Source organism: Carassius carassius, chromosome 29 (genome assembly GCF_963082965.1).
Source record: "Carassius carassius chromosome 29, fCarCar2.1, whole genome shotgun sequence".
In the NCBI taxonomy this organism is placed as follows: domain Eukaryota; kingdom Metazoa; phylum Chordata; class Actinopteri; order Cypriniformes; family Cyprinidae; genus Carassius; species Carassius carassius.
The window spans coordinates 1,762,495-1,785,909 of NC_081783.1; the positions used below are offsets into that span (position 1 = coordinate 1,762,495).

The 23,415-nt window shown below is 36.3% G+C and overlaps 1 protein-coding gene across 1 annotated transcript in view; it reads left to right on the forward strand.

Moving 5' to 3' along the window:
• The window catches only part of LOC132109383 (copper-transporting ATPase 1-like), a 32,026-nt gene that overhangs the window by 4,400 nt on the left and 4,211 nt on the right, over window positions 1–23,415 (forward strand). The window contains exons 3-18 of the mRNA XM_059515403.1: window positions 959–1,424; window positions 3,155–3,826; window positions 4,488–4,691; window positions 5,768–5,931; window positions 6,005–6,166; window positions 7,100–7,176; window positions 7,406–7,628; window positions 8,860–9,093; window positions 9,317–9,408; window positions 9,493–9,620; window positions 10,730–10,884; window positions 11,882–12,016; window positions 13,145–13,339; window positions 13,418–13,600; window positions 14,335–14,545; window positions 16,075–16,221. Of these exons, the coding sequence (XP_059371386.1) occupies window positions 959–1,424; window positions 3,155–3,826; window positions 4,488–4,691; window positions 5,768–5,931; window positions 6,005–6,166; window positions 7,100–7,176; window positions 7,406–7,628; window positions 8,860–9,093; window positions 9,317–9,408; window positions 9,493–9,620; window positions 10,730–10,884; window positions 11,882–12,016; window positions 13,145–13,339; window positions 13,418–13,600; window positions 14,335–14,545; window positions 16,075–16,221 (3,448 nt within the window). The remainder of the gene's footprint in view (window positions 1–958; window positions 1,425–3,154; window positions 3,827–4,487; window positions 4,692–5,767; window positions 5,932–6,004; window positions 6,167–7,099; window positions 7,177–7,405; window positions 7,629–8,859; window positions 9,094–9,316; window positions 9,409–9,492; window positions 9,621–10,729; window positions 10,885–11,881; window positions 12,017–13,144; window positions 13,340–13,417; window positions 13,601–14,334; window positions 14,546–16,074; window positions 16,222–23,415) is intronic.

The window sequence follows — 23,415 nt, forward strand, 5'->3', positions numbered from 1 at the left end:
CAGCATCATTGCTCCAGTCTTCAGTGTCACATGATCTTCAGAAATCATTCTGTTATGCAGATTATCCACAGTTTTTCGCTGCCTAACATTTTTTGGAACTTGTGATACTTTTCTCAGGAATAAAAAGTTGCAAAGAACAGAATTTTATACAAAATAAATATTTTGTGGCAAGTTTTTACTAGCCTATACTATGACTTTTGAATAAATGTAACATATCCTTGCTGAATAAAAGCACTGATTACAATAAAATAAAATAATATATGCTGACCCCAAACACCTTTTAAATGCTAATGTATATTGTCACAAAAGATTTATGTTTTGAATAAATGCTGTTTCTTTTTTTTTTGTTACTTTTTATTCATCAAAGAATCCTAAACAATTTTTCACAGGTTCAAAATTTTTTTTAAGTGCATTGAAAGGTGTGTGTCTTTGGACCGATGCATTTAAATTGTGACTATATACATTTCTTACTGATCCCAAAAGAATATATTTTGTTCCCCCAATTATGAGTTAATTGTTTTGAATGTTGCATTAAATTAACAGCGTGTTTTATCGGTTTACATCATGCTATAAACAACAGAGTAAATCATAAAATTTGTATCCTAAATGTAAAGCCTAAAAAAAACCTCTTAGTCCAATGAAAAACTGGCTGCATCAAAAAAGTCAAATTATGTATTTTGGTATGCATCTTCAGTACTCATTAATCTTGCTGGAAATGTCCTTAAGAAGGCTAAATGATGTTCAGCGATCCATCTAAACTAATATCATGCATTAGAGCACATGCTGCATTATGCAGTCAGCTGCTGTGTAATGAGGTGTTGTGCAATCACAAGAATGTGCAGCATTTATAGTAACTGGAACAATGCTGCTCTACGAGTAACCGTGTGACTTTTATCAGACAGTTTACTGTTTTAAGAAGACAGATTAGCATATTTATGAGCTTTTTCTTGTTCCGCAGGTGTCTCTGGAGCAGAATAATGCAACTGTGACGTGTGACCAAACCCGCCATAGTCCAGAATCCCTAGCAGAGGCCATTGAAGACATGGGCTTTGAGTGCAGCCTGACAAACATCACGTCAACACCAGTCCAAACAGAAACCAAAGCCTTCAGCACAGCAGGCTGTAGCACAGACTCTATCCAGCAGGCACTGAGCGCGCTGGGACAAACTAAAGGGGTGTTGGAGACGCAGGCGAGCGCTGATAACCAAAGCCTGGCTGTTACGTTTGTCCCGTCTCTGATCAGTGCGGAGCGGCTCGGGGACGTGATGAGCTGCCTGGCTCCTGATGCACAGGAAGGGCAGAGTCCTCGCTCCTCCGGCGGAGTGGAAGCGGTGAAAATGCGTATCGAAGGAATGGTTTGTCTATCCTGCACTACAACCATAGAGGGCAAGATCGGGAAGTTAAAAGGCATTGAGAAGATTAAAGGTAAGAAGCCTGAGACATTGTCGACACATTGAACTTTAACATTTACTGGTGAGGCCGTAACCAGAGCTGGGTCGATTACTTGCATATTGTAGTCTATTACAGATTAAATGATGAAAATTAGAGTTGGTAATGTAATCTAGGTTACTCATTTGAGGCATTTTAATTTTTGGTAACATTTTAGTATAAGGTTCCATTAGTTAACTACTTTAGTTAACATGAACTAAGCAAGAACAATCCTTCTACAGCAATTGTTAATCTTAGTAGGGCCCTATGAAATCAGTTTAAATTTTTTCCAAATTCTGTTTTTTTCGTTAATTTTTCTGGATTCCATTTTTTTTTCCTTTTTTTTTTTCAACTCTTTTTTTTTTTTTTTTTAATGTTTTAATTAAATTGTTTTATTCAAAAAGCATGTCTAATTAATTAAAATCATAAAACTTTTTTAATTGTCAACATTTTCACATCAATTTATTAAAAGTTTAACAAAAATTACGTTTGGGGCCCTGTGAAATGTTTTATTTTTTCTTCACGATATGTTTTATTGTTACCTAATTCAGTGTTTTAGCATGTCTAATTATTTAAATGCATAAAAACAAATTAATTTATTCAGTCTTTTCTTACAGAAGTGTTTTTTTTTCCTCAAATATTGTTGTGTTTTTAAAATTTTTCTAGTTATCAAATGAAGTCATAAAACATTAATTTAGTTGAATTACTGAAAATGGGGGGGGGGGGGGGGGCTCCTCTTTTCCTCGCTTCCTCCCTTTTAAATAGCTTATAAATGCGTGCGCATTTTACTTTCACTTTTGAATTAGCAGCAATTGGCAATTCAGCGTCAATTGCTTGAATGGACGAAAAAAAAAAGCTCACTGATATTCGATACAGACATTTTATTAACATAACGAATAAAATGCAAACTGTCCGCAATCCGCAAACTGTAGAACCAAACAAATTAGAACCATAGAACGTTTACTGCTTAGCCAATATTAGAACGTTTTTAAAATGAATAAGAAAATAAAATTGGACAACATAAATTACACAGTTTAAATAAGATAAAACCTTATAAATAAGAAGCGAATATAAAATAAAAAACTTCCAAAATGACCCAAAAAAAACTATAAATTGGCATTTATTAGCATGTAGCTGCGTTCAGTTTTTAATTATAGTGTATGCTCTCTTTTAAACTTAATTATTATTTTTACTTAATTCAAATAAATATTTTAAGAAAAAACGAATACTTAAAAACTTTTTATTCGTTCATTCAAAATTTAAAAAAATTCCGAGACATTCCGCGTTAAACTGTGAATTCCATTTTTATGACTGGATTCCGCTTTCTGCATCGTGGAAATCATAGGGCCCTATCTTAGTTAATGTTAATTTCAACATTTACTAATGCATTATTCAAATCAAAAGTTGTGCTTGTTAACATTATATAATGCACTGTGAATTTGCATGAACTAACAATTAATAACTGTATTTTCATTACCTTACATTAACAAAGATTAATAAATACAGTAATGTATTGTTCATGTTAATTAATACAATAACTAATGTAACCTTATTCTAAAGTGTTACCCTTTTTATATATATATATACTTTGTAACTAGTTACACCCAACACTGTTCCAAACAGAGTTCAGCCAATATGACCACCATTGCATGAGCAAAAGATGAGTGTGCATATTCTCATTAACGCTCACTAACCAAATTAATTTGGTTTTGTCTGTGCTTTTTCAGTCTCTCTTGAATCCCAGGAGGCCGCTGTGCTCTACCTGCCTTGCGTCATCACGCTGGATGAGATTGTGAACCAAATCGAGGTGGCTGGTTTCAAAGCCATTGTTAAATCCAAACCTCGTCAGTTAAAGCTTTCAGCAAGTGAAGTCGAGCGCCTGCTCAGCGCTAACAAACAGACAGAGGAGAAGGTTTCAGAGCCGTCCACAGACTCCAGCATCACTACAGTGTTTCAGGTCACGGGAATGCACTGCAAGTCTTGCGTGGTCAATATTCAGGACAATATATCCAAGCTGCCTGGAGTGAGTTCGATCGTGGTGTCCTTGGAGAACACACAAGCTACGATTGAACACAACCCAAAACAAACCTTAGCGGTGGAGCTACAGAAGGCCATCGAAGCCCTTCCTCCTGGGGACTTTAAAGCTATCCTCCCAGCTTCCCCAGAGCCAGGCTTCCTCCAGCCGCTGGGATCAGTCGCAGAGATCCACATCGAGGGCATGACCTGTGGCTCCTGTGTCCAGTCCATCGAGGGCCTGATCTCCCAGAAGAAAGGAGTGAGATCCGCCCAAGTGTCACTGGCCAATCATCAGGGAACCTTTGAGTTTGACCCTTTAGTGACGACTTCTGAGGAGCTGAGGGCCGCTATAGAAGACATGGGCTTCGACGCTTTTCTCCCTGGTAACGGCTTCCAGTTACAGTTATATAGACTGGATAACAGCTCTCCATTGTCCCAATTATGGTGCTTTTTGGTCATAAATACATCTGATGCAATGAATAAAGCAATAAACCCCAAAAAGCCATGGTTTACGGTGAATTTATGACACTTCAGCATCCGTACATTTATCGCTGTTCACCATACTTGCGAAATAAGTTGAAAAATGTTTATAAATTTTTTTTTTTTTTTATATGCGAGTAAAATATGAACCTGATATTTTCTTGACATGTTTTATGAGGTTCACTGCACAGTTGTCTCGTTCTGTTAATGTTTGATAAAATCTTACTTTAGGATAGTGTAGTTCATTTGAATTTAACTAAAAGAAAGGAACAGATTAATGAAAGTAAAAATTATAGTTAATAGGGGTGCAAAGGGGTGGAAACTTTCCAAAAACCCCTGGAATAAAAAAAAAATAATAATAATTCTGGAATGTCTACAAAATTTACTGGAAATTTTCCACCTATTTTCCCAACCCTTGCAGTATCTTGTTTTTTTGTCTTGTCATGTCATTGCTTTGGGGTGCAGATTATTTAATTTCAGAAAACGCAGCAACAATGTCCTGTACGGTCATTTCCACTGAAACCAATATCAGACACTTTTAACTTTGTCCTGTCATGTTTACAGAGACGAATTCATTGGTGCCTTCGGTGGTCAAAAGCCCGTCTGTCCGGAGCTCGTCGTTATCTCCGTTATCTCTGAAAGAGAATGAAGCAGAGTGTGACGCTGAGCCTTCAACAAACACCATCTCCAAATGTTTTATCCAGATTGGTGGAATGACCTGTGCCTCCTGCGTGGCCAACATCGAGAGGAACCTGAAGAACGAGCACGGTATCCCCACAGCTGTTTCTGATCACACATCACTGTAGTTAGTAATGTCATCTAAGAAACTCATTTCAGATAATGTATTCTGAATATTTTTAGATCATTTTTGAATCAAGCTTGTTTTAAAATTACCGTTAAATGCACCACATTGATATAAAAAGCTAATTATTCTTTATTTTTTAGCAACATCATAAAATGCATTAAACATTACATTACACCAGGGTTTCCCAAACTGCGCTTAATGTAAGAAATGCAGTGGATTTCCAATAATTAATAATTAATTAGTGAGTTAAGCTAATAATTAAATCATGGGTTTCTAATAATTAATTATAATGATTATTTATGTAATAATAATTATTTATTTTTTCAATAATTATTCTTTATGTAATAATCATTATTTAATTATTTATTTTTGTATAATTATTCATTTATGTATAATTATTATATTATTATTATTAACAATTATTAATAAAAAATGTTTAATATCGACATCATAAAATGCATTAAACATTACATTACACAAGGGTTTCCCAAACTGCGCTTAATGTAAGAAATGCAGTGGATTTCTAATAATGAATAATTAATTACTGGGTTAAGCTAATAATTAAATCATAAAATTTAAAATAAAAAATAATGTAAACCCTAAAATCGTTTTAGTAATATTTTATAAATATAATCAAATATTGAAGGTTTATTTGTTGACCATCAATATGATTTTTTTTAGAAAGGGAAATTAAATTAGGGAGTATAAATAAACTACTTGTATTGTGTGAATGATATGTTATCATACAATACAATTAAAAAGCAATGGTAATCTGATTATTATGAGCATTTAAAAATGTAATGTACTAAATTTTTGGAATCAGATCACATAATTCAGATGACGTAATCAGTTTCTATCCAGCGTTGTTTGATGGACAAAACAGAATCATGCTTGAATATAATTGCATTGTATTAAATCATAATGAAAGGGATCAGAATAAATGTCATAGTAATAGGTCGACTGCTTATTAACATACACAAATAGATTAAGATCTAAGGATGGCTGTGTTTAATGATGCACCATGTGTTTTATTTCTCAGGTGTACACTCCGTTTTGGTTGCACTGATGGCCAGTAAAGCCGAGGTTCGCTACAGCCCCTCGATCATCGATCCTCAGAGAATAGCAGAGTTTATCCGAGAGCTCGGCTTCACGGCTTCAGTGATGGAGGATTACGACGGCTCCGATGGGACCCTGGAGCTTGTGGTTAGCTGTTGTTGATTTGTGACCCATTTTCTTATCAGCACAAGATTGAGGATGACGTGTCTGTGTTTAACAGGTCAGAGGGATGACATGTGCCTCCTGCGTTCACAAAATTGAGTCTAACCTGATGAAGCAGAAGGGCATCCTCTATGCTTCAGTTGCATTGGCAACTAATAAAGCCCACATCAGATATGACCCAGAAGTGACCGGCCCGAGAGACGTGATCCGATGGATAGAGGTCAATTCACTTTCATGTTCACTCACACTCCCACATTATATTGATTGTGTATATATATATATATATATATATATATATTTACACTGCTTTTCAAAAGTTTGGGATCAGTAAGATGTCTCTTCTGCTCATCATTTATTTGAACAAAAATACAAAAAAATACAGTAATTTAGCAAAATGTTATTAGCATGTACAATAATGGTTTCTACTAAATATCTTCTAAAATATAATTTATTTCTGTGATGCAACGCTGAATTTCCATCAGCCATTACTCCAGTCTTCAGTGTCACATGATCGTTCAGAAATCATTCGAATATGCTGAATTATTATTAGAATTATCAATGTATCAACAGTTGCTTTTTTTCAGGATTCTTTGAGGAATAAAAAGTTTAAAAGAACAATTTATTTAATGTATAAATCTTTGCTGTCACTTCTGAACAATTTAACACAACCTTGCTGATTTAAAGTTTTTATTTCATTCAAAAAAGATAGAATAAATATTTACTGACCCCAAACTTTTGAACGGTATTGTATATTGTTATATTAAATTAATGTTCTTTTTTTTTACTTTTTATTCTGTAAAGAATCCTGAAAAAAAGTATCATAGGTTCCAAAAAATATATTAATGTTATGATATTATGATAATAAATCAACATATTAGAATGATTTCTGTAGATCATGTGACACTGTCTCTCTGTGTGTGTGTGTGGTGTGTGTGTGTACGTGCAATTTTAAATAGTTAAGCATAAAGTATGATTATCCATGATTGTTTTTACACCGAGAGCACTGTTTTTACTTGGCAGTCTGAATCAGGGACTCAAGTTATGTGTCCGTTCAATATGTTGTGGAACAAAGCTATAAATAATATTATGGGGAACTGTGATCATCATTTACTAGCATGTGTCCTGACATGAACTTCCCTTTTTTGATGGACAGAACTTGGGATTTACAGCCTCTCTGGTGAAGAGAGATCGTTCTGGGAGTCACTTGGATCACAGCCGTGAGATCCAACAGTAAGTACACGACCACTTCATAGGAAGCTTCAGAATTAAGACCAATCCTCCTGAGCTTTACATTGTGCAGCGCATTATAACGATCCTTGAGTACAGGCTTACAGCAGTGATTCACATCTGTCTAGTGCATTTACACTGAAAAACAATGGAATGGAAAACACTTTCAATGAGAACGGTGTCTTGAAGTGCAGTAGATCACAGCTAATGTTTGCATCCTGTTTCCTGGCAGATGGAAGAGATCATTCCTCATCAGCTTGTTCTTCTGCGTGCCTGTCATGGGCATGATGATCTACATGATAATCGTGGATCACCAGATCGATATGTCGCACCATCACAACGCCTCGGCTGAGGATCGAGAGAAGGTCCACTCCGCCATGTTCCTGGAGAAACAGCTGCTGCCGGGTCTCTCCATCATGAACCTGATCTCGTTTCTCTTCTGTGTCCCTGTGCAGGTCCGTTACCTGCCAGTTTGGGGCTTATTAAGGCAATTTCTGTGTTTCTGCTGTTTGTGCATATGTAAGATATAAGTTAAGACTCATCCACGCCCTCCTAAAATGCATTGTTCAAACACGCTCGACTTGTCTACATCACCGTATGGAAAGATTTGCACGCCCAAATTCAGTTCAGTATGATTTCTTCTAGTGGTTTTAATGATGCAATATCCAGTTGATGTCCATATGGCAGAAATGTACGGTAAAAATCAAACCATTAGTTAATGTCATGTAATCAAACAGACGGTGAACACTTTTAACATCAATGTTTATGTGTTGCGTTTAAACTTACAGCATGATTTGGTAGTTTTGCAATGTGAAAACTTGTTTAAACTAAAAGAAAGAAGGCATAACTTATATTCACACTGTAGTACTGTTGTTGTGGAGAAGCTGTGTGTTTCCAAATATGGTAAGGGGCGTAACATTTCAGTCACACGCTTGAGGTATTCAGCCAATCACAAAGCACCACACAGCTGGCCAATCAGAGCACACCTTGCTTTTTTTCAGAATGATGAGATTTGTAAAAATTGACGTGTTTCAGAAAGACTGGTCAGAGAGGAGAAACAATAATGTACAATATGTGGAAAATAAGTTTTTTTTTATTTTTATCTTATAAAATAAAAAATTGCATTGCATTACACCAAATACACAAAGTAATGCTCTTTTTTTAGCAGCATCATATGACCCCTTGAAGTTCCTTGCTTACTGAAGATATGCCAAGACATTGGTGTAAGTGACCCTGGAGCACAAAACTAGTCAATTTTTCTAAATTGAGATTTATACATCATCTGAATGAATAAGCTTTCCATTGATGTATAGTTTGTTAGGAGGACAATATTTGTCTGAGATGCAACTATTTAAAAAATCTGGAATCTGAGGGTGCAAAAAAATCTTTATATTGAGAAAATAGCCTATAATGTTGTCCAAATGAAGTTTTTACCAATGCATATTAATAACCAAAAATTAAGTTTTAATATATTTACTGTAGGAAACTTACTAAATATATTCAATGGCTCATGATCTTAATATCCTTATGTTTTTTGGCATAAAAGAACAATCTTTGATTTTGATTCGCACAGTGTATTTTTGGCTATTGCTACATTAAACTGGTTTAGTGCTCCATTGTCACATAATAATTTATGAAAGATCTCTTTGTATTTATTCACCATACGGGTTTGTCTGTCTTTAATAGTTTATCGGTGGACGGTATTTCTACTGTCAAGCCTATAAAGCTGTCAAGCACAGGACGGCCAATATGGATGTGCTGATTGTTCTGGCCACAACGATTGCATTCACATACTCCGTGGTGATTCTCCTGGTTGCCATGATAGAAGGAGCGAAAGTGAACCCCATCACCTTTTTCGATACTCCACCCATGCTGTTTGTCTTCATCTCACTGGGCAGGTGGCTGGAGCAGATAGCAAAGGTGAGCAAGAGTTTCCAGTTACACAAGCTATTCATCTGCATGCTCGTAATTATTTAGGCATTAGCAAACACTTGTATCCAAAGGGCCTTACAAATGAGGACAATAGATGCAATCGAAACCAACAAAATAGCAACGATATGCAACTGCTGTGATAAGTCTCAGAAAATAAATGGATAAAAGGAAAACAAGTTCTAGTCCTTTATGGCTTTGTGTTGAATCGCAGAGTAAGACCTCGGAGGCTCTGTCCAAGCTGATGTCTTTACAGGCCACAGAGGCCACTGTTGTCACACTGAAGGATGACATGTCTGTGATCAGGTTTGTGCTTTTAATCTGTATTTCCTATTAAACAGAAAGCACAGCTGACTGTGTTCCACATGTATGATCTCGTGTGTCTCTCAGCGAGGAGCAGGTGGATGTGGAGCTGGTTCAGAGAGGAGATGTTGTGAAGGTTGTGCCCGGAGGGAAGTTTCCAGTCGATGGCCGAGTGATCGAAGGACACTCGATGGCAGACGAGTCTCTCATTACAGGTTCGAGAGGGCGCTTTCTCTTTATTAATATGAGTGCAATCAAACGAGGATGTGTGTTCCACATAATAGGGTTGCACGTGATTTCTGCTTCTGACAATTTATTGAGAATAAACATCTGTGATATTTGCCAGCCAGTTATTTACCATAAAATGTTTTATGTGCCACTTGCATTTTCTAGCAAACATCCATCCACAAGTGTTCATGGTTTACGGTTGCCAGATGTCAAAAGTTTAAATCCCCCAATAAATGTTTTTGTTTTTGTTGAATTGATCCATTAGGTATACGTACTGGGGGCTTATAGTTGAAAAAGTTGAGACTATAGAGGAAACCAAGTTAGGAATATGTGATGTTTATCGTCTATAATAAGGTAGTGATTTTTGCTTTAATAAGATGTTCGCTGAAATTATTACATATGTTACTCACTTTGCGAAAAAAAAAAAGACAACTTGATAGTCCGAAAGCATTCACTGTTAGATGAATCCTATTAGAATGCAAGTTGAAAGACCCTATAATTCAAGTTATGAAAGCAAAAAATAGCTTTTTTTTTTTTTTTTTAGATTTATATATTTAAAGGGGTTATATGATGATGCTAAATAGAACATATGCATTTGGTGTAATGCAGTGTGTTTATGTGGTTTAAGGTTAAAAAACATACATACTGTAAATTATTGTTGCTCCTCTCTGCCCCGTCTTTCTGAAACACCTCAATTTTTGCAAAACTAATCGATCTGAAAAGTGAGGTGTGCTGTGATTGGCCAGCTATTCAATGCATTGTGATTGGCCGAATACCTCAAGCATTTGACAGAAATGTAATGCCCCTTTCCACATTCTGTTTTAGAACAAATCATTTAAATTAATGATTCAATGATCCATTCATACAGACAGTTGCGTGCTTTGTCTCTAAATGAATCAGCCGTTTTGAACAAATCATTTGAATGAACGTTTCAGTGAATCACTCGTTCAGTCAGGGTCTTGCTGCCAACTTCTGGTGATTTTAGTGTCATTTATTTAACCATCACAGGCCAGCCAAGATATCAGCACAAGAACACACTCAGCAAAGTGTGCAGTGACTGAAATATAGAGTAATAATGATGTGTCTCGTGGTGTAGGTGAAGCCATGCCCGTCACTAAGAAGCCGGGGAGCACCGTGATCGCGGGCTCCATCAATCAGAACGGCTCTCTGCTGATCAAAGCCACTCATGTGGGCACAGACACCACGCTCTCGCAGATCGTCAAACTGGTGGAGGAGGCGCAGACCTCGAAGGTGCGTCTGTCAGCTCAGCATCTGCTCTCACAGCATCTCTTTCTAAAATAACAGCTTCTGAATCTGCAGATTAATGTGCATTTATTTATTTGCAAGACTGAGATGGTAGTTCTGCAGGTTGTAATTGCAATTTGAATAAGTTTTAATTTAATGTTATTTTCAAATATATAAGATTTATGACAAAGTCTGAATGATAAAAATTTATAGTGTAAACCATAGTTGATAAATGATATTTTCTGGTAGCATTGACAGTTGAAATGCTCATACCTTTCTAAACTTGAAAAAAAAAAAGCTATCAAAACTATGAAATAAAACAAATAGATTTAGGAATGTTTTGTTGTAATTAAAAGGTCTTTGGAAATGTAAAAGTGTAATTTTTTTTTCAAAGTCTTTAGAAATTAAAAACAAAAAAATAAAAAAAAATTAAAACACTTCAATATCTGGTTAAAAACTAAAAAAAAAAAAAAAAAAAAAAAAAAAAAAAAAAAAAATTGTATTTTTTTTTTTTTTTTTTTTTACTCAAAGGTCAGTTGTCCACAACAGTTTCTAAAAGTCTCAATTACTTTTTCAGTATTTTTGATTATTATTTAAAAAAATATGTTTTACTACAATTTCTATTTTAGAGGATGCATAAACAGAGAACTGTGTATTCATTAAAACATTTTCAGGTAGTTGTTATCAAATTACATTACTTTACCAGGTCTAGAAATATCACTTCTTCTTTTTTTTATCCTAGCTTTGTCTTATTTAAAATAATTTCAGTAAATATATGTAGGTTTCTGGTTGTTTTACCATTTCCTGTTTTTGTAATTATATTAGCTTTGTGTTATTTTAAATAATTTAATGGGGTCCCTGTTTGGGAAGCAGTGCTTTAAATCACAAAGTTTTAAATTTTTAATAAAAAACAAACTTTTGTCCAAACATTTATTTGTCCAGTATACTGGATCTGCATATCTAACCGTTGGTCTTCACAAAACCTTTTAAACTTTAATCTCAGGCTCCCATCCAGCAGTTTGCGGATAAGATCAGTGGCTACTTCGTCCCGTTCATCGTTGGGGTTTCCTTCCTGACTCTCATAGCCTGGATTCTGATCGGATTTGTGAACTTTCCGCTTGTGGAGAAGTATTTCCCTGTGAGTGAAGCTTTCTCTGAAGATCCCTGTTCGTCTACGGTTGAGCTAGGATGCAATTCAGGAAGTATTTTAGTTTTTTGTTTAGTCTTCAATTAGTTTAGGTTTCAAGGTTTTTAAACCTAATAGCACATTGAACTCTTTATTTCAGAAGAGCGAGAAAAATCCAGTTTTACGTGTTTTTATATCCCTTTAAAATGATTTATACTTGAGGATTTTAAAAGGATAGTTTATAGTTGATTCATAAAATGCAAATTAATGAAAAAAGCATATATTGATATATTGAGGTCTTATGAAGTGAAACGATTGGTATGTGCAAGAAACTGAACATTATTTACAACATTATTATCCTTTGTATTGAATAAGCATGTGTCTTACTCCTGAAACACTGGTGTCTCATATTTTAGAGCAGTCAAGGAGATTTAAGAAAGAAATCAATTAAATCTGTATGTGTGTGTGAAAAAAAAGAGAGATTTAATCCTGTTTGTTAAAATTTTCATATGTAACTAATTTAACTACACAATTTTTCTCAGTAATTGATTACAGTTGCTTTTATTTTGTAATTAAATTACATAATTTAGCTAGTTAGTTCCCAACACTGCATACGTGAACAGACATGATGGATGAAGGGTAGATATAAATTTTTATGCTTTCTCAATATATAAAAAGATGAGCCAATGAAGGCTATTTTGTAAAACATCCATGTTTTACATTATTGGGTGCTTTGATAATATAATTGTGTATGATATTATCATTGTGTCATTATGTAAACAAACCAGGAGAAGAATCAGTTTCCCAGTTTGTCTGATTCTCTGGATTACAGGTAATAATGTTGTGAATAATCTCAGTTTAGTTTCTTGCACATACCGATCGTTTCGCTTCATAAGACCTCAATATATCATCACGAGCCATATTCCTTAATATGCTTTTCTTTAACTCTATTTTGAAATTGTATCACCAAGGCCCACGGTGTTTCAGCTAAAAATCTGAAAGGAACTAACGTCTTGCATGGTCAGAGGATGAATGAAGTACCAGCAAATGTTTATTTTTGGCTGAACGGTTCCTTTAATGCTAGACCAGGTTGTGTTCTTTCTTTGAACACTTTGAAATGGTGAGCGTCTCTCTTTGCAGGGTTATAATAAGAGCATCTCTGAGGCCGAGGCGGTCATCCGCTTCGCCTTCCAGGCCTCCATCACGGTCCTCTGCATCGCCTGCCCGTGCTCTCTGGGTCTGGCCACCCCGACCGCGGTGATGGTGGGAACCGGTGTAGGAGCCCAGAACGGGATCCTCATCAAGGGAGGAGAGCCGTTAGAGATGGCACACAAGGTCAGAGACGACCGCCGATTCTAATGCTGCCGCCGTTTTATATTATAGACTGTTTTATAAACCTGTTTATGCTTACAGATTCAGACTGTGGTGTTTGATAAAACCGGCACCATCACGTACGGCGCTCCCAAAGTGGTCCAGGTGAAGATGCTGGCCGAGGGAAACCGGATGCCACGCTCCAAGCTGCTGGCGATTGTCGGCACTGCTGAAAATAACAGTGAGCATCCGCTGGGGGCTGCCATCACCAAATACTGCAAACAGGTCAGTTTGACTTCATGGTGTACTTACAAACTGTGATGGGGTTAACAAGTTAAACTAAGTTAAAGGGATAGTTCACCCAGCAGTTGAACACAAAAGAGGAAGTGAAGAATAATGAAATGAAGAATAAAGTGGACTAGGGTCATTAGATTTATCAAAGAACATTGATAATAATCAGAAATATATCTTGAGATTTCTGAAGGATCGTGTGAAGATGAAAACTGAAGTAATGATGCTTTGAAAAAACAGGAGAAAGTACATATAATATAATTAAATGGAAAACCGTTTTAACCCCATAACTGTCACTCACACTTTTTGAAAACGTTGTCTTAAAAAAGTGCACGATCCAAACTTACATTTTTATAATTCATGAATGAAAACATTTTGTAACATGATATTGATGTAATGCAATGTCTGATTTTAAAAAGGATGAATTTTGAGATTTTAAGATTTTAACGGGTGACATTTAAGAGGTTAAATTGTAAAAATATTTAGCTAAATTGCAATTTTTTACTGTAGTATTGCATAGCATAAGAAACTTGTTTCAACTTTAAAACATCAGCATATGTAAATAAAGAAATTTTAAATTTGTTGTGTCTAAACAAGTGCAGAATGTTTCAGTACGGCTTGTTTTTTTGTTTTGTGACTGTTTTAAACGTCAGTTCCTGTATCGGTGCTTGATTTTCAAAAGAGTGTGTATTCCTCATGTAGATTCCCAATGCCTCTTCTGTGTTCAGGAGCTGGGGTCAGAGTCTCTCGGCACCTGTACAGATTTCCAGGCCGTGCCGGGTTGTGGGATCAGGTGTCTGGTCAGTAACACAGAAAACCTGCTGAAGAGAGACGACAGCGACAGCGAGGAGAACCAGCGCAATGCCGTCTTGATCCAGATCAGTGATACCAGAGCGCACAGCAGTGACCACCCACTCATCATGGACCCGCAGCCGCTCGGTGAGTGTCACATGACCACTTCTGCAGGATCCCATTGGCTGCATACTGGAAATAAATACAAATCAGAACGTAATGGTGTGTTCAGTAGATTACATACCATGTAGGGGTGTAACGGTATTCTGTATTTATACCGAAAATTGTCTTTCGCTTCGGTATGGATGTGTATTAAACAAATTATTTTTTTATTTTTTTTTCAAGAAATTCAGACAATAAATGCCATTTTGGTGCTCGATAAACACCTTATTTCTGACAGGAACGCAATCATCACTTCCTCATTACTAATAAACATGAATAAACATCTCATACCTCACGTGATCACTTAATCAGTGTTTAATTCATGGAAAGATGTGATTAAAACGGCTTGTGTGTCACATAGCATTTCATTTACCTCAGGCAAGTGAGTCATCAGTGTCCACAGCTCGTCAAGTCTAGAGAAGAGCATTTCGCGAAATATAAAACTATATACTCATTATATTTCACCAGTTAGACATGTCTTCATTATTTAATTAAGGCTATATTTAAATAATTTTTTTCTTAAACAAATTACGACAGCCACTGTCTTAGCATATCTTAGCATATTTGTTGTTATTAGTATAATAAATAAATAATTGCATGAGCCTATATGCTCATCCTGTAGGTTCCTTATTTAAAATGAGAATGTGAATGCAAAAAAACACGGACAATGTTAAAGTGCCCCATCATGGATAATAAAAGCTTCAAATCTTGGATTTTAGACTCCCAAACAACATGTTGACATGCATGCAAGGTAAAAAAACACTTTTATTGTCTAATAATATGCATTTATTTTTACGTTACTTGCTCAACGGCTCCTTAACGATTTGCTCAACGATTCATTTTTACGAACCCCTCCATTGCATGACGCTAATTTGCGGTGATTGGTTCGATTTGTCTTATTTTTATTGCATCATGCCTTATAAAGCAGCGTTTGTGAGCGCAGTGCTGCTTTGTTTACAGCCGTTATCGAGGAAAACGCTATTTATGAAACCGATAGTTACGGTCCTTGATTCTGATTGGCTGAGCCACTCTACAAACATACACCTTTGTTTACATTTGTGTGTGGCTCGGCAACCACTTTGTTAGAACTGTTTCTGAGTAGCTACATTGTTTGGTGGAAGAATACTGTTTTTATTAATATCATTACACTTTATTTGCTGTTTTATTTTGTGAAACCTTACTAGATATATAGAATGAACATTTTATAAAGTAGTCTGTTTTGCACTGTGCCTAAAAACGCTGTATAAATTAACTGTAAACCATGGCTTCTTGGGGCTTTTAAAGGCTTGGGATTCGTTTTAAAAAAGACTCGTTTTAATGATTCAGAGTCGACTCTTTCTTTTGAGAGTCAATAACTGTAGACACGGTGGACTTTCAGATTTAAAACTTCACATTATGTTTTCATTTACTTAGAGCTGTGTTATATTATAATATATAATAGGGGGGGACTTCAAAATCGCTAACGCAGTCTGTAGTGCGAACACACCATGATGCTTGTGTTTGCGGTGTTTCAGATGTCGTCCAGACGTCCTCGTTCACCGTGCTGATAGGGAACAGAGAGTGGATGAGGAGAAACGCGCTGCAGTTGCGAGCAGATGTGGATGAAGCCATGACGGAGCACGAGAAGAGAGGATGCACTGCAGTGCTGGTGGCTGTGGACAGTGAGTGAAACAACACACAACAGTTTGATTGTAAAACTATTGTGACAATCTTTTATGACATCGGTAGGTTTTTCTTTCGGTGACTAATGATGCATTTAGTTCTAGGGCTGCCTCTGAGTAAATATGTGACCCGTTCTGGCAAAATGAGTTGATGTGGGTAAACGGAGTAATTCATTAAAATACCTTTAAAATGATATATGACTTGTTGGAATCGAATGGAAAATGACTGAGCTATAGTCGTTTGAAGGCAATAGGATGGAGTTTTCTGAAGATTTCTTCGCAGATGTCACTCAGTGCGATCATTTTGTTTTCTTTAGCATGGGTTTGAAAATCATATTTCATTGGTTTGGACTCATGTCATCGAGAATTCGATATGTATTCACAACAATAGACCTACAACTTGTAATGAGAAGCAGCTTCAGACGTCCAGAAGTGAGCAAAAAAAAAAAAGCCACTCCTCTCAGAAAACGTACAAAAAAAGATAATTTTAGATGTTAAATTACTATTTGGAGCAGAGGAATCTCATCTTTGTGGAAACCTCAAATTCGACCAAAACTGACATTTTTCTCTTATTTTGTCTGTATCTCAAAATTAGGCCGTCACGTATGTTTCTAGTCAACTAATAGTCATTTAGGCCTATATTAAACCATAATAAGCTTTAAGACTCGAGCACAACACATCACATTTAGAGAAATGCACCTTTCATATGGATTACTTTGAAATTTTTATTATTATTTGTTTCTGATTTGAATTGGTTTGTTTAAAAGTAGATATTTTATTAATCACAGGTATTGTCACTTCACTTTTTTTTATTGCATTTCCACTTAAGCACAAATCACAGATGGACAGAAAATGTATCAAATAAAGAAAAAAAAGCTCTTTAAGATTTAAACTCTTAACATTTGGCAACCGCTACCAAGAAATCTTGTGGAGGCTTGTTACCAATGCAAAATAATGAAATATTTTCAGGATAAATAACCAGTGGGCAAAATATCTCAGAAGATTGTGGTTTACAAATCAGAAAAAAAAGGCAAAAATCGTGATCATGATTTAAAATACAGTTTATCGTGCAGTCCTAGTCAGGGCTCCAAACTGCGACTAAAACGGTCGCATTTGCGACCATAAATATTAAAATGCGAGTGAAGTTTTTGCTGAGGTCACCACTGGCGACTAGGCCTATGTGTTGACATGCTATCTCTTAAAAAATTGCATTTTATGCCTTTTTTCCTGATTGTTTTGCATTCACATCTTCTGTTATGTTCGCGCATTGAGAGAATGCGCATCGAAGTTTTAGTGGGAAAAAGAGTTTTAAACAGTCCTCATCTGCCGCGCAGCAGCGCTGACACACGCCTGATAAACGCGCGCGAGAGAGAAATGATGGAGACTTGAAGAGAAAGTGCAGAAAAACAGCCTCTATTTCGTTCATAACTTGAACAAACTACAACAGGTAAAGCTGTCATCTGTGTGGATATTGGCAATCAGGGTTCTAAATTAACTTTTTTGATCACCAGCCAATGTGAATCAGAATTTCCACTAGCCATTTTTTTCTGTAAAAATAACAAATTATGAGTGCCACTGAATGCATTTGATCATTTTATTAACATTGTTGGCATGAAAAACACATATAAAGTACAATGCATACAACAAAATATACACTGACTCAAATTTAAAATTATTAGTTCCCACCACGAAATTGCTTGTTTTGTTTTTTCTTTCGCGTAACTTACATGCGGCATTCCTGACAAAGCATTACGACATTCTTGTGATCAAACACAAGCCATTCATGACCCGTCAGCCATTTGGCATTAAATTTTCTTTTCTTTGTTTCTCTGTCCGTAATACGGAGCCCCGCACGTCACCTTTAGGAGAAAAAAATCAATCCGTGGCGACGGTTTTGCAATCCGTCCCCTCAGTTTATAAACCGCACACTTTCGCAATCCGTTCCCACATATTTGTAAACTGGCACGCATTTGTGGCTCCGCCCCCACCGGCAGATTCATTTCTGTTTATTAAACATTATTTTTCATAGTATCCAACGAGACCATGATCAGCATTCACAAAATAGTCTTCTTTTTAGCGTTTATTTTACATTAATCACCAATAGGATAAGATACAGCCGCCTGTGTTTTATGGCCAAAAAAATAAACGCTAAAAAGAAGAAAATAAGGGTAAAAAAGCAATACAAAACAAATAATATGCCGGTTATGTTTTCATTCCTTTTCTCTCTAACTGAATGCAATGTTATTTTTGGCCTAATTATTTAACAATAACAATAACAGTGACGCATGCATCTAACTCCGGCAGGTGGGGTGGGGTGGGTGGAGCTTAGTATAATAAAATCACAAAAATAAGTCTTCATGTTAAGAAAGAATTGTACACAAACATTTCCAAAACTGTCAAAGGTTATTTAGAAATAAAGCAATTCATGAATTATTTTATGACAAACATTTTTACTGTCTTGTAATAATTTATTTAGCCTACAAATAAAAATTATAAAAATAACTTTCTTTTTATTTTTATCATTATTATATATTATTATACAGGTTATGCATAAGAATCTTTTATCTAAAACAACTTACAAAAGAGGAAAAATAATTATTCCAGAGTCAGTCACAATGGCAGGTTTATTGTACAATAATAATCAAGTGCTATTATAAGATTATCACAAATTTAACAAGATTTTGATGCACATCTTATTAAATCTTTGTATTCCACCTCGTACTACACTTGATAGAGAATCACTTAAGACACTTTGCTGTAGAACCATTCCACATAATAATATTCATTAAAACTGTATGTTAACACGTAGGAGCTTGCTGCATGAATCCGTGAGTACGGTTTACAAATCGATGGGAACGGATTGCGAAAGTGTGCGCGCAGATTATGAATTCGTGGGTACAGATTCAAAAACCGAGGGTACGGTTTTCAAAATCTGAGCGCACGGATTGGAAATTCGTGGGCACTGTTTGTTAAACCGAAGGAACAGTTTATGAATTCGTGAGTACGGTTTATAAACTGAGGGGACGGATTGCAAAACCGTCGCCACGGATTGATTGTTTTTTCTCCTACAGGTGACGTGCGGGGCTCCGTAATATCCTCATCCCCTGCCTCTTCCTCTTTTCGCCCCAGAAATCTGTCCCAACCACCGCCGCATTTAGTTTAATCTTAATTTTTTATTTAATAGCTAACTCCCTCCTCTTTCAGTCTATTGTCCCTGCTCTGGCTCCATTCGTTCTTCTTCCTTGTGTTTTCTGATGGACACTCTATTTGTTTCCATGTTTTTTCGCGCTGGTTTAACTGCAAACTGCGTGCAGCCAATGGGCATATGAAACGTCATCACGTAGCATTACAGCACAGTGTTCATGGGAAATGTAGGAAGTGCTGCCAGGGGGATAAATGACCGAGAACAGAGCCTCATGCCATGGATCACCAGCCAAACTGGCTAGTAAGTTTTAATTAACACCCGCCAACATTAATTTTAACCCGCATTTGGCGGGTTGGCGGGTGTTAATTTAGAACCCTGTTGGCAATATCATTAACAGTTCTCGTTTATAATCATAAGGCTTCTTCTTAACAAGATCTCAGTCCATGCTGTGTTCTGTTAATGCATGAACTTCATTATTTGAAGTGCACTTGCCGTCCAGTAATCGCAAAAAGCTTTGTGCTTTGTTACTTTTTAATTTACAAAGTATCAGCTTTAAAATTATTCCAAATTCATAACAAAATTCAAACAATAAATACAGTTGGTGCTCTTTAAGGGGCCGTTCACATATTGCGCCTAAAAACGCGTGGAAAACGTTAGGCGCGCCGCTTTCTGATTTTTTTCCAAAAGCCTTCGGGCTCTTGCGCTCCTGAGGCGTCTGCCGTTGCTAAGCAACCATGACCTGCTCTCTCCACAAATTTCAGCAAAGGATAAATGGATTTGCAGCACTAAAAGTAGCATCGCTTGCAGTAGCTCTGTTACTAAATTTATTTAAAAATGGCTATCCATATACAGCTATGATCAGCTGTTCCTTCATCTTGGCTGAGCTTTCAACGTTGGTACTGGAAAGGATTAAGCTGATTGGTTGATTCTTGTCAAATGACCTGCGGTGCGCTTGCGAGTTTCTGAAAAGTTGAGATGTTTTTAACTTGATGCGGTGCGGGCGCGCCTGGAAAAAAACTAGCGCGTCGCTACCATTATGAGCACGCACGCAAACCGCGCGCCTACATTTGAAATGACGAACTTGAGCGCGCAAAAGACGCGACATGTGAACGGCCCCTAATGCGGCAGGCGCGATCGCGAGTAGTGCCTCAGTTCAAGCAGCACGTGAACCTATCATACCTCGCTCTTTACTACTAGAGTACATAATGAACATGAATTAACATCAAAAGGTAGGCTATTTTATAAGAGATTCTACAGTACAACACTTTCAAACTGCGGGAAACGTGTAAAGCTTGTAAACATTGCAACGTAATATTAACCTCAGTAACCTTTCGGTGTCCATAAGCTCATCAGTCAGCTAGAAAAATAACTGTAAAGAGGAGCATTTTGCTATATTTATGAGCTATTGAATTTTTATATTTTTACTTAACCTGTTGTCTACATGATTCAACTCCTATAAAATTTAAAATAATATGAGACGTACTTTGATGACGTAGGGAAAGAGCCTAGGCTCATGGGAGTAGTTGTTCATTGGAACACGCGCTCTGTCGCTCCCCACATTCCTCACTCATTTTAACTGAGGCCGGCGACACACTGGATGCGTGGCGCAAGCGTCTCAGCTGCGTGGCGTGTCAGTTTTTAATTCGGCTCCCATGTTAATAGGTTAGAGCTTGCAGACTGCCTGCGTGAGACGCGTCGCGCGGAAAACGTGTGCATGCTAGAAATAGAACCGACGCCTATTTTTCACGCGACACACACGCATGTTGGAAGCATTTCCAGGCAAAATATAATAGGAAAATATGTTTATATGTAATTTTGTACACAAATACATATTAATTCATGACATTTTGATGTTTGAAAGTCTATAGGTTGACATAAATTCAGATACAAATGTAATTTAAAAAATAAATAAATAATTATCGATTTTCAAATATTGCACCTGTCAAACATAAGTCTATTTTACCGTCAATGCTGTTGACGGTGTCCTTTATCAGTAGGCTTTATATTTATGTTCAACATGAAGTATAGATATTGTTGTCATGAAGACAAGAGCCTGGTCTGTCAGCGGTCTCCCTCTATGTCACCTACAGTAGCAGCAGCGCGCCACACTTCTGGCACGCAGCAGAGACGCCACGCAGCCAGTGTGTCACCGGCCTTAGTATTTTGACAATCAATTATTTTCGAACGGAGAGATATATTAATTATGAGACCCCTATCAAATCAATATTCCATCTAGCTAGTAGTAATATATGTTTAAAAAAAACGGTTGCCTTTCGTTAATAATTATAATTAGGCTACGTTTATACTATGATATCGAAAAGATAGTGAACTGCATTTGAAGCTACTTTATCCAGCTAGATATAGATTTACGTTATACTCTACATGAGAGCTAGTCCGTCTGGGTTTTACACAAGACATCATCGTTTCACAAAATATACGGATAGATATAACGTTAGTTAGCTGAATGGATGCATACCTGTTTATTAGAATGCAAGCATCTCTCTGTAGTTTCAGCTTGTCACGAAGCTCTCTCTATCTTGGAAATGCAACTCCAATGTTTACCCGTGTCTCGTTTCTTCTTCGTCCCAAAACCTTCTCAGGTCATTTATTTCACCCGTACGTTTGCGCTTCACAGAACGTGCAGGCAAAGCATAATCATGATCCATAACTAAGTTATTTATTGAGGTATAAATACGAATATAAACAATATAAATATAAAATATAATAGTCTCGACCAAGGCTAGCTACTACTTTTTCTTCTTCGTCTCGTCTTTGCTTCTGTTCACCTTTGTATTTGGCGGTTCCGCAGGAAGTTAGATAAACTAGAGGGGTCAAAGTTTATATGACGCCATAGACGGGCGACAAAATGGAAATAAAGAAACGTGCCGTGTCTTCTAATTAAACTATAATTTTCTCCGGATTTGAAAGTTCGTGGAAACTGTCGGGATAATGTAAGTACACAACAAAAAAAAATATATAACATAGATATAGTGATATCTGCTATTTTTAAAGCAGAAAAATTACATATTGTGCCTTTGAAAGGTTCTTCACAGAACAATTTTGGTTCCACAAAGAACTATTCAGTCAAAGGCTCTTTAAAGAACAATCTCTTTCTGACCTTTTCATAATCTGTTATTGTCTTCAAATGTTAAAGGTTCTTTATGAAACTATTTAGACAGGAAAAAAGGTTCTTCTATGGTATCATGAAGCACCTTTATTTTTAAGAGAGTATGAGAACATTTACAGGATGCATTGAGGAGGACCCCAAACTATACTCAGGGGCCAAGTGATGCTTATGGTCCATGATATTGGTACAGATTTTGTGTAATAAACAACGCATGACTGTATGTTTCAAGTTGGAAAAGACATTTAGCTCCCACTTTAAGTGAACCTTCATTCCCAGGTCATCTACAAGATGGATTAAAATGCTGATAAAGTCAAGAAAAGATGAGACATAAACACTTCAGTATGATTAAAAAGTTAAAATGTAAAATAAATAATTTAAATAAAATGCATAAAACGTTTATTCTGTGGCACCTAAAAAAATCATTTGGCACCTAAGTTTTTTTCTTATAGGAGCCAATGGCTCCTTACACGATTTTTTTGTTTGGAGCCCTGCTAGTGGTGGTGTTCATGTGCATTAAACCTTTTGTGTACGTTTCTGCCATATGTACATTTACTGACATAGTCACCACTGATAAGCTACTGCTAAATATATTATAGAAACATAGATTGTACAGCTACTTTGCAATGATTTTTATCGTGAAACCATTATACAAATAAACTTGAATTGAATTAAACTGAAGTACATGATTTTAAGGATTGTTCCATAATTCCTCTGTTCAGTGACACTTTGAGATGCAGCTTTTAAGAGCAATAATACAGCAACACGGGAAAATGTTGTTGTTTTTTCCATTGATAAATGGTTTGTTAGGATCTGACAATATTTGGCTAAAATACAACTATTTAAAAAAAATCCAAAATCTGAAGTTGCAATTAAAAAAAAATCTAAACATTGAGAAAACCACCTTTAAAATTGTCCAAATGAA